Genomic DNA, 17381 nt, shown 5'->3' on the forward strand with positions numbered 1-17381 from the left:
CCAGTGGCTCTTGCTGATGGGATGATGTGGGATATTAGCGGTAGTTGTCCGGTGGCTCTGGCTGATGGGATGATGTGGGATATTAGCGGTAGTTGTCCGGTGGCTCTGGCTGATGGGATGATGTGGGATATTAGCGGTAGTTGTCCGGTGGCTCTGGCTGATGGGATGATGTGGGATATTAGCGGTAGTTGTCCGGTGGCTCTGGCTGATGGGATGATGTGGCATATTAGAAGTAGTAGTCCGGTGGCTCTGGCTGACGGGATGATGTAGGATGTTAGGGGTAGTAGTCCGGTGGCTCTGGCTGACAGGATGATGTGAGATATTAGTGGTAGTAGTCCAGTGGCTCTGGCTGATGGGATGATGTGGGATATTAGCGGTAGTTGTCCGGTGGCTCTGGCTGATGGGATGATGTGGCATATTAGGAGTAGTAGTCCAGTGGCTCTGTCTGACGGGATGATGTGGGATATTATGGGTAGAAGTCAGGTAGCTCTGGCTGACGGGATGATGCGAGATATTAGTGGTAGTAGTCCAGTAGCTCTGGCTGATGGGACGATGTGGGATATTATGGGTAGAAGTCCGGTAGCTCTGGCTGACAAGATGATGTGGGATATTATAGTGAATGTGGCTATATATAGATATAATCATTGTCTATTGTCTGTACAAATCCCCTCTGAAATGTAAAGTGCTGCGGAAAATGTCGGCGCTATAAAAATAAAATGTATTATTATTATAATCATTATAATTTGTTATAACTAACCGTAGGTAGTTACTATGCCCGGGCAGCACCGGGCTCTTCAGCTAGTATATATAACATTTTATTTAATAAATTATTCACATTCATGCTTAGACAGTCCTCTTTTAGTCCAACTCTGCCAATGAAGGTCATCTCATTGTTACCATGTTGAGGCTGAAATATACAGGACTATCCCCTCCCACAAAGTTTTTTCTTTTCTTCAATAAATATGCTTATATATGCATGTAATGTTATGTGAGTGTATTACTATACTCCCCTATAGCTGCTCTCCTGGATCCAGCGCCATTCTGCTCCTCTTCTCAGTGAGGTCACCGATCTTCATATTCGCTGGATCACTTTGTGTGTGAGCCTGTAGTCTTTTAGGCCGGGGTCACACTTATGAGTGCAATACTCGCGCCTCAATACCCGACACTATCGCCGGCACCCGGGACCAGAATGTGGGGCTGCATGTATTTCTATGCAGCTGAACGCTCTGGTCCCAAGTGCCGGCGGCAGTGCCGGGTACTTAGGTGCGAGTTTCTCGCATTGCACTCGCAAGTGTGACCAAGGCCATACATTGTAAGTCTACGGAGCCTCGGTCTGACGCTATATAGGCTTACGTTGTAACAGTCAGTTCCGGCTCACGCATGACGCTTTACACCCTGTAACGTTCCACACTGTCTGTGGACGAGGAATACTCACTTTGCAGGTGTTGGCGGTAAACACTGGCACACTCAGGGTTAAAACGAGTCCATTCGGTTTCTTATTCACTACTATGCAGCAGCCACTACACTGTTACACATTCAGCTTTACCAAAATGAACACAGTCTCTCAGTGACCCCGGTCAGTATCACACGGACTCCGTTCTGTTACCTGTTGGCCACGCAGGTTCTCGGATCCCTCTTATCTGCAGAGGTATCCCATAAACATCAATACACAGACTCTTCCTAACAAATACGTCTCGCTGAACCCGGTCAGTATAACTCACGGTTGTCAAGACCGTTACCTGTTGTATTGGCCACACAGGTTCTCGGATCCCTCTTATCCGCAAAAGGTATCCCATAAATATCTCTCACTGACCCTGGTCAGCATAACTCATGGTTTTCAAGACAGTCTACTCCTCTGGCTCAGACTTGCCAGCACTGCTTCCCCAGGATATGCTCTGTCCACGCTGACAGGCTCGCAACACACCTTCCTTAGATAGGTAACTGGGAGTGGTTACAACTATCACATGGCACGGCCCTCCCAACTCTCTGAGCTACCCGTAGCCCAGACACAAATGAGAACAAAAACTACTTAAAACTTACGTACACTTAAGAAAAAAACACTCCGGGCTAAATCACAGGGAGCTGCCATTCCTGTGATACATATCTCCCATTAACTATACGGCCATTAGTATCGTACTACCCTTACACGGTTAGGCCTCTTTCACACTTCAGTTTTTTGCATCAGTTCAAATCCGCCAAAAAGTCAGACAAGCGGATCCGTTCTGAACTGATGGCACAGGATCCGTTTTCGAGAGAGAGAGAGAGAGAATTTTTTTTTTTTTGTCCGGCACCCAGAAAGAATTTCGGGTTAAATGAGTGTCTGGAGGATCCGCCAGAGAAAAAAACGTTGCAAGCTCAGTTTTGAAATCTTTGAGGATGGTGACGGACAGCAACTTTTGGCGGATCCTCAAAAAAAACGGATGCAACGGACGGCAATCCGTCACAATCCGCTATTAATGGAAGTCAATGGGGGAAAAAAACGGATCCTCAAAAGAAAATTCAGGATCCGTTTTTTTTCAAAACCTGGCGGATTGTGACTGATTGTAAAAAACTGAAGTGTGAAAGAGGCCTTAACAGTCAATTCCAGCTGATGAATGACGCTTTACACCCTTACAAGGTAACAATCACTTCCAGCTGACGCATGACGCTTTACAGCCTAACATGGTAACAGTCACTTCCAGCTCACGCATGACGCTTTATACACTTACATGGTAACAATCACTTCCGGCTCACGAATGACGCTTTACACACTTACACGGTAACAGTCACTTCCGGAAGACTTAATGGGAGGGCTTTTTTAAAGGATGTGCATGAAAATTTCAATAAAATTTTTATGGATGTAAAAGACAGTCAAACAACTGTGTCATACACTTACTTTCAAGTTTTTTGTCTTTGCCTTCCTGCCTTTTCTTGTGCCTCTATTTACTCCACTGATTGCATTTCTCAATAATTTATTGAAATTTCTGAATTAACCCCTTAATCGGAATCTGTCAGCAGGTTTTTGTTATTTAAACTGAGAGCAGCATAATCTAAGTTGCTGTGAGCCTGATTCCAGCGATGCGTCCCTTACTAGTCTGCTTGGTGTTGATTTGTAAAGTAAATTTTTTATCAGCAGGAGATTATCACTAAAGGACTAGTTGTCTCATGCTATGTAGTCCTTCAAAACAGCTGACATGTGCAGGGAAGGATGTGGGCTCAGCGCCGAAGCCCACATCAAAGGGAGAGACAAGACATGCGCAGTACATGTACGGTGCTTGTCGTAAAGGAGTGAAAATATGTCAGGGAAGAATGTCACTATTCATCGCTTGTAGTGTGTAAATGGTCCACAAATCATGAACTAATTCTATATCTAACTTTGCACTGTTTGTTGGGACTCACCCCTAAAGTACACCACGTTTTTACCCTTGCTGGTATTTTTTGGCGAAAAAGGTAAAAATTTTAGTGAAAGTGGTCAGAGCTTGTTACCTGACCCATTGGAGGGAGAAGTGCGTTAGGGTATGTGCACACGTTGCAGATTTTGCTAAATCCACAGGTAAAATGACCTGCGTTTTTCCTGCAGATTTTCTGCAGATTTTGTGCGGGTTTCACCTGCGTTTTTACACCTGTGGATTCCTATAATGGAAGAGCTGTAAAAACGCAGCAGCATCTGCACAAAGAATTGACATGCTGCGGAGATGAACCCGCGGCGTTTTTGCTGCGGATTTTTCTGCAGCATGTGCACAGCATTTTTTATTTTACATAGGATAGAATGGTACTGTACAACGCAGGAGAATCTGCTGCGGATCCACAGCAGAATCCGCACCGTGCGCACATACCCTTAGAGTTTTTTTTACAGAGCCATGTTATTCTGCAGAGTCTTAAGGTACTGTCACACTTAGCGATGCACCAGTGATCCCGACCAGCGATATGACGCGGTCAGGATCGCTGGTGCATTGCTAAGTGGTCGCTAGTGAGCTGCCACACAGGCAGATCTCACCAGCGACATCGCAGGGGTCGCTACTTACCAGTCAGACGAGGCGATCCTGACGTCCTCCCGCCCGCATCCATGCGTCACTCGTATCCACAGCAGGAAGCTGACGAGAAACGGTCCAGGACGTTCTCGCGCGATCAGCGATAATCAGCGGGGGAGCGGTCGGAGGCAAGTATCACACATAGCGATATCGCTAGCAATATCGCTATAACGTCATAAAAACCAGTGATGTTACAGCGATATTGCTAGCAATATCGCTTAGTGCGACGGGCCCTTTACATACATTATCATCACTGTCCCCAATGGGGCTCACAATCTAAATTCCCTATCAGTATGTCTTTGGAGTAGTAGGTTAGTCTCTGACACATTCCTTTGTTTGGGGTCTGAGGCTAAGTGCAGACGGACTTTTTAGCCCTGTGGATTTTTCCACGCAGAATTGAAGAAATCCGCAGGTCAAATGACCTGCATTTTTCCTGCGGTTTTCTTGCGGTTTTCCACTGCGGATTTGGAGACAGGGGAGATGGAAAACCGCACAAAAGTAGTAACATGCTGCAGATTTTGTACCACGGAAAATATTAGTCAAAGCCCTAATTAGCTTAGCAAATGGGGACATCATAAATGCTATTTTTATACTTTGTTTTCACTCAATAACATTATGCAGAGTTGGATAGGCAGGGAATGTGCTCATTCATAGATGAATGCTGCTGGGTTGGATGGCATGGAGGACCTGACAGGATTCCTTTAACCCCTTCACGACCTTTGACGCCACGTAGGAGTCATGAAAAGTCGTGCCAGAACGACCCATGACGCCTATGTGGCGTCATGACTTTAAAGCCCCTCTGCGGGTCGGGTGACCTAGGTCACTGAAAGGTCACCCGACCCGCAGATACAGGGGGCTTTGTTCTTCGCCACAGGGGGCGTGGCTTCGCCCCCACGTGGCTACGATCGCTCTGATTGGCTGTTAAAAGTGAAACAGCCAATCAGAGCGATAGTAATATTTCATCAATGAAAAATGATGAAATATTACAATCCAGCCATGGCCGATGCTGCTGTAGCATTGGACATGGCTGGAGACACCGATTCCACCCCCCCCCACCGGCGATCGCCCCCCCAGCAACTGAATGACAGCGGCGATCTGCCGCCGCTGTCATCATCTGCCCCCCTCCCATTCCCTCTGCTCCCCGCCAGAATCCGATAACCCCCTCACCCCCTCTCACCTCCCCCGGCACCTTCTAAGTCCCCCTGTCACTCCCGGTGTCCGGCGGGTCCGGTTCATGGGCGCCGCCATCTTAGAAAATGGCGGGCGCATGCGCAGTGCGCCCGCCCGAATCTGCCGGCTGCAGATTCCATTCTTTCATTTTGATCACTCTCACAGTGATCAAAATGAAAGAAGAAGTAAATAAACCCCCCGATTATCACCCCCATAGGTAGGCACAACTAATAAAATAAAGAAAATATTTTTATTTTTCCATTAGGGTTAGGGTTGAAAAGAGGGTTAGGGTTGGAAAGAGGGTTAGGGTTAGGTTTGGAATCAGGGTTAGGGTTGAATCAGGGTTAGGGTTGGAATTAGGGTTAGGGTTGTGGTTAGGGATGTGTTAGGGTTAGGGCTGAAAAGAGGGTTAGGGTTGGAAAGAGGGTTAGGGTTGAATTAGGGTTAGGGTTGAATTAGGGTTAGGCTTGTGGTTAGGGATGTGTTAGGGTTAGGGCTGTGGTTAGGGTTGGAGTTAGAATTGAGGGGTTTCCACTGTTTAGGCATATCAGGGGGTCGCCAAACGCGACATGGTGCAACCATTGATTCCAGCCAATTTTGCGTTCAAAAAGTCAAACGTGCTCCCCCCCTTCCAAGCCCTGACGTGTGCTCAAACAGTGGTTTACCCCAACATATGAGGTATCAGCTTACTCAGGAAAAATTGCACAACAACTTTTGGGGACTAATTTCTCGTGTTACCCTTGGGAAAATAAAAAATTGGGGGCTAAAAAATTATTTTTGTGGAAAAAAATGATTTTTTCATTTTCACGTCTCTGCATTATAAACTTCTGTGAAGCACTTGGGGGTTCAAAGTGCTCACAACACATCTTACCTACGTTCCTTGGAAGGTCTAGTTTCCAAAATGGGGTCACTTGTGGGGGGTTTCCACTGTTTAGGCACATCAGAGGCTCTGCAAACGTAATGACGACCGCAGACTATTCCATCAAAGTCTGCATTTCAAAACGTCACTACTTCCATTCCGAGCCTTGACGTGTGCCCAAACAATGGTTCCCCCCCACATATGGGGTACCAGCGTACTCAGGACAAACTGGACAACAACTTTTGGGGTCCAATTTCTCCTGTTACCCTTGTGAAAATAAAAAATTGCGGGCTAAAAAAATCATTTTTTGAGGAAAAAAAAGATTTTTTATTTTCACGGTTCTGCGTTATAAACTTCTGTGAAGCACTTGGGGGTTCAAGGTGCTCACCACACATCTAGATAAGTTCCTTGGGGGGTCTAGTTTCCAAAATGGGGTCACTTGTGGGGGGTTTCCACTGTTTAGGCACATCAGAGGCTCTGCAAACGTAACATGATGCCCGCAGACCATTCGATCAAGTCGGTATTTCAAAACGTCACTACTTCCCTTCCAAGCCCCGACGTGTGCCCAAACAATGGTCCCTCCCCACATATGGGGTATCAGCGTACTCAGGACAAACTGGACAACAACTTTTGGGGTCCAATTTATCCTAGTACCCTTGTGAAAATAAAAAATTGCCAACTAAAAAATTTTTTTTAGGAAAAAAAGATTTTTTATTTTCACTGCTCTGCATTATAAACTTCTGTGAATCACCTGGGGGTTCAAAGTGCTCACTATGCATCTAGATAAGTTCCTTAGGGGGTCTAGTTTCCAAAATGGGGTCATTTGTGGGGGAGCTCCAAAGTTTAGGCACACAGGGGCTCTCCAAACACGACATGGTGTCCGCTAACGATTGGAGCTAATTTTCATTTCAAAAAGTCAAATGGCGCTCATTCCCTTCTGCGCCCTGCCGTGCACCCAAACAGTGCCCCCCCCCCCCCCCCCACATATGGGGTACCAGCATACTCAGGAAAATCTGGACAACAACTTTTTTGGTCCAATTTCTCCTGTTACCCTTGTGAAAATAAAAAATAGCGTGCTAAAAAATCATTTTTGAGGAAAAAAAATGATTTTTTCATTTTCACGTCTCTGCATTATAAACTTCTGTGAAGCACTTGGGGGTTCAAAGTGCTCACAACACATCTTACCTACGTTCCTTGGAAGGTCTAGTTTCCAAAATGGGGTCACTTGTGGGGGGTTTCCACTGTTTAGGCACATCAGAGGCTCTGCAAACGTAATGACGACCGCAGACTATTCCATCAAAGTCTGCATTTCAAAACGTCACTACTTCCATTCCGAGCCTTGACGTGTGCCCAAACAATGGTTCCCCCCCACATATGGGGTACCAGCGTACTCAGGACAAACTGGACAACAACTTTTGGGGTCCAATTTCTCCTGTTACCCTTGTGAAAATAAAAAATTGCGGGCTAAAAAATCATTTTTTGAAGAAAAAAAAGATTTTTTATTTTCACGGTTCTGCGTTATAAACTTCTGTGAATCACCTGGGGGTTCAAAGTGCTCACTATGCATCTAGATAAGTTCCTTAAGGGGTCTAGTTTCCAAAATGGTGTCACTTGTGGGGGAGCTCCAATGTTTAGGCACACAGGGGCTCTCCAAACGCGACATGGTGTCCGATAACGATTGGAGCTAATTTTCCATTCAAAAAGTCAAATGGCGCTCCTTCCCTTCCGGGCCCTGCCGTGCACCCAAACAGTGGTTTATGACCACATATGAGGTATCGGTGTACTCAGGAGAAATTGCCCAACAAATTTTAGGATCCATTTTATCCTGTTGCCCATGTGAAAATGAAAAAACTGAGGCTAAATGATAATTTGTGAAAAAAAAGTACTTTTTTTTTTTTTTTTACGGATCAATTTGAGAAGCACCTGGGGGTTCAAAGTGATCACTATGCATCTAGATAAGTTCCTTGGGGGGGGTCTAGTTTCCAAAATGGGGTCACTTGTGGGGGAGCTCCAGTGTTTAGGCACACAGCGACTCTCCAAACGCGACATGGCAAGCGCTAAATATTCCAGCATATTTTCCATTCAAAAAGTCAAATGGCGCTCCTTCCCTTCTGAGCCCTGCTGTGCGCCCAAACAGTGGTTTATGACCACATATAAGGTATCGGTGTACTCAGGGGAAATTGCCCAACAAATTTTAAGACCCATTTTATCCTGTTGCCCATGTGAAAATGAAAAAATTGATGCTATAAGAAAATTTTTGTTGGAAAAATTAAAATGTCCTTTTTTTCCTTCCATGTTGCTTTAGTTCCTGTGAAACACCTAAAGGGTTAATAATCTTCTTGAATGTAGTTTTGAGTAGCTTGAGGGGTGCAGTTTTTAGAATGGTGTCACTTTTGGGTATTTTCTGCCATATAGACCCCTCAAAGTGACTTCAAATGTGAGGTGGTCCCTAAAAAAAAAAAATGGTTTTGTAAATTTTGCTGTAAAAATGAGAAATCACTGGTCAACTTTTAACCCTTATAACTTCCTAACAAAAAAATATTTTGCTTCCAAAATTGTGCTGATGTAAAGTAGACATGTGGGAAATGTTATTTAGTAACTATTTTGTGTCACATAACTCTCTAGTTTAACAGAATAAAAATTCAAAATTTGAAAATTGCGAAATTTTCAAAATTTTCGCCAAATTTCTGATTTTTTCACAAATAAACGCAAAAATTATCGATCTAAATTTACCACTAACATGAAGCCCAATATGTCATGAAAAAACAATCTCAGAATCGCTAGGATCCGATGAAGCGTTCCTGAGTTATTACCTCATAAAAGGGACACTGGTCAGAATTGCAGAAAATGGCCAGGTCATTAAGGTCAAAATAGGCTGGGTCATGAAGGGGTTAATGCAAGAGCTGTCTGGAATCAGATCTGAAATTAAACAAATTGAACACAGAGTTGTTTCACTTGAAGCTTCATAGTCCACCAACCAGTGCACCACTACCACCAAACTTAATGTCACCATCCTTGCTCTATAGACCAGGCAAAACGTCAACAAAAATTCAAGAATCAAGGATATCTCAGATTTTTTTTCACAGGAGGCCATGGGAGGAGACATTTACTCTTCTGTAACACTGATGAACAAAGATTTTAATAAATGAGTACTGTAGGTTATTCTTTAAGCATTTGTGTGTTCCGAATCCGAATCTGTAATCAGAATTTTTCGGGCAGCAGTTTTTTCATAATTTTGTTTTTCCAATAAATTTAGCCTACATTGCCCCTTCATAAATTATTTTCGCTATTTTAGGTGCTGAGGTTATTATAACTTTTGTGAGAGCAGAATTTATATTTATCTATCCTGACTCTACTGCGGATATTCTACATATAATTCTCACCTGCTTTCCAAGATGGAGTTTGAGCAAGTCCGCGTGTTTTGTGATAAGGTGTCCCTTAGGAATTTCTTTGTCTAATGGACTTAGAGAAAACATTGGAAAGCGGGAGAAATGAACCTAAGGAGTAGAGACACCCCTAACTTTTCATCTGGGTGTAGACATTATTACCATTGTGGCGACAACAAAACCTGGCACAACAACCAGGGAGCCGCTAAAGAAACGCTTGATCCAAAGTTTTTCTGGTGTCTAGACAGACTGACAAATCAAACCGGCAGCAATAAGTAAGAAGATTTATTCTTACGCTACTTACAGTAAATTGTCTCGCTGTCTTGGCCTGGTGTGTTTAGGCAAGTGGGTCCGCAGATCAGTTGATCTGTTCATAATAAGTGAGTCCATTACTGTTAGACAAGGAACCCTGATGAGACATTGTGTACTGTCTTGAGTTCCTGTGTTGCATGGATTTTGCATTTTATTGGTCATCTGTACCTAGGGTTAGATTGTAACGATTAGTTGACTGTACCCAGTAGAGAAGGCATTGGTGATTGTCAGCAGCAGTCTCTTGCATTGCTAAGGAAACCCATATGGCTCCGGCTACTAGACGCAGGGGCTAAAGGTTTTCGTCTGAGTGTATATACAGTACAGACCAAAAGTTTGGACACACCTTCTCATTCAAAGAGTTTTCATTATTTTCATGACTATGAAAATTGTAGATTCACTCTGAAGGCATCAAAACTATGAATTAGCACATGTGGAATTATATAATTAACAAAAACGTGTGAAACAACTGAAAATATGTCTTATATTCTAGGTTCTTCAAAGTAGCCACCTTTTGCTTTGATTACTGCTTTGCACACTCTTGGCATTCTCTTGATGAGCTTCAAGAGGTAGTCACCGGAAATGGTCTTCCAACAGTCTTGAAGGAGTTCCCAGAGATGCTTAGCACTTGTTGGCCCTTTTGCCTTCACTCTGCGGTCCAGCTCACCCCAAACCATCTCGATTGGGTTCAGGTCTGGTGACTGTGGAGGCCAGGTCATCTGGCGTAGCACCCCATCACTCTCCTTCTTGGTCAAATAGCCCTTACACAGCCTGGATCTACAATTTTCATAGTCATGAAAATAAAGAAAACTTTTGAATGAGAAGGTATGGCCAAACTTTTAGTCTGTACTGTATAAGTCAGGCATGGAGTGACAGAGCAGGAAACCATAGTGGGTGTGGTAAGAGTCCCCACTGGTTTTCCTCTCTAGACCTGTATTCCTGTTTTTAAATAAACAGAAGATGGGTTAATTTGTTCACTAACCCCTTTCTGACCTTGGACGCAAAAGTACATCCAAGGTCAGATCCCCGGCTTTGATGAGGGCTCCGGTGGTGAGCCCGAATCAAAGCCGGGACATGTCAGCTCGCGATCCACCAGCACGTATTAACTAGATAAATTCCGTTGTCAAACGCTGACAGTGGCATTTAACAAGCGCTTCAGCCCACCGAGCTGGAAATACACGCATCGCCGACCTCCGTCACGTGATCGGGGGTCAGTGATGTGTTGGCATAACAATCAGAGGTCTCAGAGACATCTATGGTTGTTGATGCCGGATTGCTGTGAGCGCCACCCGGTGGTTGGCGCTCATAGCAGTGCTGTAATTCTGCTACATACAGGCAATCTGCTCATCGCCTATATGTAGCAGAGGCGATCGAGTTGTTGATGCTTCCAGCCTCCCATGGAGGCTATTGAAGCATGTCAAAATAAAAAAAAATGTTTTAAAAAATATGAAAAAAATAAAAAAGATAAAAGTTTAAATCACCCCTCTTTCGCCCCATTCAAAATAAAACAATTAAAAAAAAAAAAAAAAAAACCACACATACACATTAGATATTGCTGGGTTCAGAATCACTTGATCTATCAATAAAAAAACGGATTAACCAGATCGCTAAAAGGTGTAGAAAGAAAGAAAATCAAAATGCCAGAATTACGTTTTTTTTGGTCGCCGCGACATTGCATTAAAATACAATAATGGGGGATCAAAAGATTGTATCTGCAGCAAAATAGTATCATTAAAAATGTCAGCTCATGTGACAAAAAAGAGGCAAGTACATGCAGAAATGAAGGGATCATCAAGATCATTTAAATAGAAAAATATATAAAGTTTTTATTTTGACATGCAGTAGGTGATCCCACTTTAATCTATTGTGTGGATGGTGCCCGCTTACACATATACATTACTTTTTAAAAACGTCAGCTACGCGTGCAAAAAATAAGCTCTCACCCAACCAGAGATAACGAAAAATGGAGGCGCTACGGATATTGGAAAATTGGGGTTTTTTTTTTTAGCATACATTGGAATTTTTTTTCACCACTTAGATAAAATAAAGCCTAGACATGTTTGGTGTTTATGAACTCGCACTGACCTGGAAAATCATAATGGCAGGTCAGTTTTACCATTTAGTGAACCTAGCAAAAAAGCCAAACAAAAACGTGTGGGACTGCAATCTTTTTGCAATTTCACTGCACTTGGAATTTTTTCCCCCGTTTTCGAGTACACGACGTGCTAAAACCAATGATGTCTTTCAAAAGTACATCGCGACCCGCAAAAAATAAGCCCTGACACAGCCATATTGACGGAAAAATAAAAATGTTATGGCTCTGAGAAGAAGGGAAGCAAAAAACAAAAACGCAAAACCGGAAAAAGCTCCGGTCATTAAGGGGTTAAAGGGCAGAGTATGGTAGAGATGCCCTCCAGCTCCTCCCCTGACACAACCAAATGGATGCAGCAATTATACGTCAGTCTTAAGATGCCATTCAAGACTCACGAGGACAATTACTCAGTCAGGGTGGGCAGCTCACCTCACACCCCAGTCTAGAGGACCCAATACTGTAGAGCCAAGGAGGGTGTGTGGCGTCCCTGGAATCCTAGTAAAATGGCCACCATGCTAAGTAGAATGCCAGACCCTGAAATGTTTCCCATGCCATTTGTTACAGACAGAGAAAATGTAAAAAGGCTTTCTTATTTTGTTGGCAGGATTTAGAGAACCTGGTGTTAGCAGGGGCAAGGAACACCTTCTACCCCACTGTGGCAGGGACAATAGGAGCCCCACCCGTAGATGATACTTCACTACATTTGAGTAAGCCTATGTGAGAAAACTCACCCAGAGGGGTCAGGCCAAGTTAGCTTCCCAGCCAGCCACCATTCATGATATCCAACAGGATGCTACAGTGGTAGTAGAAAAATATTATACCTGGCTCTCGCAAAGATGACAGGACTCAGGATACTGCCGGTTTCACACGTCAGTAGCTCCAGTACATGTAGTGACAGTTTTCTCACGTACCAGAGACACTGACACACGTAGACTCATTCTATACCAGGAAAGATCTTTGAACAAATTATTAAACAACATGTATGTCAATACCTGGATAAGAATGAAGTGATTAAACAGAGTCAGCATGGGTTTGTAACTAATAAGTCATGTCAGACTAACTTAATTTCCTTCTATGACGGAATCACTGATTGGGTGGATCAAGGAAATGCTGTAGATATAGTATATCTTGACTTCAGCAAAGCATTTGACAAAGTCTCTCATACAATCCTTTTTGAAAAAATGATTAAGTATGGTATGGACAAGGCAACTGTTAGGTGGATTCATAACTGGCTTAGTGATCGGACCCAAAGAGTGGTCGTAAATGGCTGCACATCCAGTTGGAAGAATGTCTCAAGTGGGGTACCACAGGGCTCTGTCCTGGGCCCTGTATTGTTCAACATCTTTATCAACGATTTAGATGAAGGCATTGAGGGTAAACTGATTAAATTTGCTGATGACACAAAGCTAGGAGGGATAGCTAATACTAGAGAAGAGAGAGAGAGGATTCAAAAAGATTTAAATAAACTGGAGAAGTGGGCAGCAACAAACAGAATGGTTTTTAACAGGGAGAAATGCAAAGTACTACATCTGGGCAATAAAAATGGAAAAAGCATATATAGAATGGGAGGAATAGGGCTAAGTGACAGCACATGTGAAAAAGACTTGGGTATACTAATAGATCACAGACTGAATATGAGTCAACAGTGTGATGCAGCAGCAAAAAAGGCAAATGCAATTCTAGGATGTATTAACAGAAGCATACAGTCTAGATCACGTGAAGTCATTATTTCCCTCTACTCCTCTTTGGTCAGACCTCATCTGGAATATTGTGTCCAGTTTTGGGCACCACATTTTAAAAAAGACATCAACAAACTGGAGCAAGTTCAGAAAAGAGCGACCAGAATGGTGACCGGTCTGCAAACCCTGTCTTATGAGGAAAGGTTGCAGGATTTGGGAATGTTTAGTTTGCAAAAGAGAAGACTGAGAGGAGACTTAATAGCTGTCTACAAATATCTAAAGGGCTGTCACATTGTAGAAGTATCAACTTTATTCTCATTTGCACAAGGAAAGACTAGAAGCAATGGGATGAAACTGAATGGGAGGAGACACAGATTAGATATTAGAAAAAACTTTTTGACAGTTAGAGTGATCAATGAGTGGGACAGGCTGCCACGAGAAGTGGTGAGTTCTCCTTCAATGGAAGTCTTCAAACAGAGGCTGGACAGACATCTGACTGGGATGATTTAGCGAATCCTGCTTTGAGCAGGGGGTTGGACCAGATGGCCCAGGAGGTCCCTTCCAACTCTACGATTCTATGATTCTATGAAATGAATGGGTCTATGCAGATGTCAGCTTGTTTTCACGGACCGTGTGCAAAACACGCCGACATGTCCGTTTTTGTGCAACAGCACGGATCACACGGACCCATACAAGTCAATGGGTCTGTGTATACAAGTACCACACACGGATGACGTCTGTGTACCATCCTTGTGCGTTTTAAAAGTCATAGGGTTAATATTGAAACAAATTGTTTCAATACGCGGACACGGACAGCATAAGGACAACACACAGATCACACACGGGTGGTACACACGGATGCTACAGGAATGTGACAAATTGACACATGGACATCTTCGGTACCGTTTTTTCCGGTACCAGAAATATCAGGACATATGAAACCGGCCTACGAAAGCACGTCCAAGGTCCAAACCAGTTTACTGTCCTGTGAGTCTTGAGGGTTTAAAGGCCACTAATCGTGTTCTGCCTGGAGTACCACACCATATCCCCATAGCTATCGTGATACTTCAAGAAGCCAAGGGTGTGGAAGCAACAAATGCCCTGAATAACAAGGCCAAAAAACAGTCCAGAGCCCCTTTTATATATGGCCAGACAAGGCAAGGACGAAGAAATTCCACGTTATAATTATAAAAAGAGTCATAACCCCGCTGATGAAGAAAAGTTATTTCCTGGATTTTCAGTGCAAAATTGGAAATCAAAACATATGCACCCCCATATTTGTTGCTCATCTTGTGTTACACTTCTCACAAGCTGGCCTAATGGTAAACCATGGCACATGGCATTTGCTATTCTAATTGTATGGAAGGAGCCAAGAGACCAATCTACAGATTGCTATTTCTGTATGACAGAGATTCCTGGAACAAGTAAAACAAGAAATTCAGTGAAATATCCAAATATTCCCTTAGCAATTAGGCCAGTCTCACATTGCTCAGAGCTACCAGTTCCAAAGCCACCAACATCTGGATCCAGAAGAAGATTCAAACGCTGATATGGTTGAAGAAGTAGTTGATTGAGAAGATCCTGATTTCCTAGGCCATGACTCTGGGGAGCCTCATAAACTAAACCAGGCTGATCTAAACCTATCAGAAAGTAAGATGGAGCTTTTGGCTTCAAGGCTCAAAATCTGACACTTGCTAGAGCAGGGGACCATAGGCAACAAGAGCTTCGAGACTTATTTTGAGTGGAAGTACCAGTAACGTGCTTCCACTAAACAATAGTGCTGGCAGAGTGCTCCCCATGAACAGTAGTACCAGCAGAGTGCTCCCACTAAACAGAAGTGCTGGAAGAGTGCTTCCCATGAACAGTAGTACCAGCAGAGTGCTCCCACTAAACAGAAGTGCTGGCAGAGTGCTCCCCATGAACAGTAGTACCAACAGAGGGCATCCACTAAACATAAGTGCTGGCAGAGTGCTCTCCATGAACAGTAGTACCAACAGAGTGCTCCCACTAAACAGAAGTGCTGGCAGAGTGCTCTCCATGAACAGTAGTACCAACAGAGTGCTCCCACTAAACAGAAGTGCTGGCAGAGTGCTCTCCATGAACAGTAGTACCAATAATAGAGTGCTCCCACTAAACAGAAGTGCTGGCAGAGTGCTCTCCATGAACAGTAGTACCAATAGAGTGCTGCCCATGAACAGTAGTACCAACAGAGTGCTCCCCATGAACAGTAGTACCAAAAAAGTGCTCCCACCAAGGCCTGTTTCACATACACGTCTTTTACATCAGCTGCAATCCGCGAAAATGGCGGGACACGGATCCGCAACCGTTTTGAAAGCAACGTGTGCTACCGGACCGTTGCTTTGACGGATTCGGGGAAGGCAGAAATTTAAAGGAACCCGTGTTGGGGAGAGGGGGAGAGGGAGAGAGGGGGAGAGGGGGAGAGGGGGAGAGGGGGAGAGGGGGAGAGGGAGAGAGGGAGAGAGGGAGAGAGGGAGAGAGGGAGAGAGGGAGAGAGGGAGAGAGGGAGAGAGGGAGAGAGGGAGAGAGGGAGAGAGGGAGAGAGGGAGAGAGGGAGAGAGGGAGAGAGGGAGAGAGGGAGAGAGGGAGAGAGGGAGAGAGGGAGAGAGGGAGAGAGGGAGAGAGGGAGAGAGGGAGAGAGGGAGAGAGGGAGAGGGGGAGAGGGGGAGAGGGGGAGAGGGGGAGAGGGGGAGAGGGGGAGAGAGATTTTTTACCAGCCGCCAGAACGGGATTTAGGGTTAAATTTCCGGCAAAGGCAATGCTTCCGGGCATGCTCAGTGACAAATGCGGATCCGGCCAGCCTAAAAAACGTTTCATTGTCCGTCCTGTCATGTCAGCGGATGCCAAAATTTTGGCGGATCCATAAAAAAAAAACGGATCCAACTTTATGAATTCAGGTATTTGAAATAAATAGTATCATTTATGGGATTTGAAAGTTAAAAACACCTTCAGATTATCTGTCTGCGTGAACACGGTGCATGATGTTCGATGTACCGATCCCTACTCTACCATTTAATTTACGAGTATCGTCCTACTTGTCTGACATTGTTTGCTGGTCACGAGTTACAATCACATCCTTTATATGATTATTTGCTCATGTAAACAAACCCTTAGTCACATTATACAACTTACCGTAGGCCTCTACTCAAGGATAATCCACATGGATATCTAAGACATTAGGAACTATAGAATTCACAGACGGGATCCTTATAGTTGGATGTGACATCATCTCCTTTTCAAATCCTCTCCATGACACCTGTACAGATCACTCCGTCCTGTCTCATAAAGCACTTGGGAGAAAACTTAGCTCCTTAAGCACATTACACTTTACTCCATAACGCTTCACTTAAGGATTATAACTTTATTCTCACGCGCACTCCTCTTATACAAAATTCTAGTCTTCTCTTAATTCAATCAACCTCAATTGGGTCGATTGCTCTTTCAGTCCATGCCCTGATATTTTTCAAACCACATCTCTACCAAAACCCCCCAACATGGAGGTTTCATGAGACCCTCATTGACAATGTCAAAAATATTTAAGGTACACATCATCTAATCCATCTTTCCTGGTAGTCCAGGAAGCACATGAAACAGTGCTCATCGGGGAATTAATTGCCCAAAGCATTGTCCTTAGAAAAAAATAGAAATATAGAGATCTCCTCAATCCTCCACCTAATTGCTACAATAGAAAAACTGCACAGGAAGGTCTACGAAACAAACGTAAAAGGGGTGGCCCGGCACCTAAAATGTATTTTATAAATATCTATCCTTACATCCTAAGTACTTTTGTAATTTGCTGTATTACTCAATGACCTACAGTTTTCCTAAATGTGTGTTTTTACTGTATTTCACGTGATG

The 17381-nt window shown here is 43.9% G+C and overlaps 1 protein-coding gene across 4 annotated transcripts in view; it reads right to left on the bottom strand.

The window, feature by feature from the left end:
• The window catches only part of UBXN6 (UBX domain protein 6), a 137332-nt gene that overhangs the window by 104620 nt on the left and 15331 nt on the right, over positions 1–17381 (bottom strand). For 3 of the 4 annotated variants that reach the window (XM_073544023.1, XM_073544042.1, XM_073544013.1), the window contains exon 2: positions 9730–9905. The exons of the other annotated variant lie outside the window; for it this stretch is intronic. In XM_073544023.1, coding sequence (XP_073400124.1) covers positions 9730–9899 — 170 coding nt within the window. In that variant the 5' untranslated portion in view covers positions 9900–9905. The remainder of the gene's footprint in view (positions 1–9729; positions 9906–17381) is intronic. 4 annotated transcript variants of the gene reach the window in all.

Source organism: Dendrobates tinctorius, unplaced genomic scaffold, assembly GCF_039654945.1.
Source record: "Dendrobates tinctorius isolate UK_male_01 unplaced genomic scaffold, ASM3965494v1 ptg000011l, whole genome shotgun sequence".
Taxonomy (NCBI): Eukaryota; Metazoa; Chordata; class Amphibia; order Anura; family Dendrobatidae; genus Dendrobates; species Dendrobates tinctorius.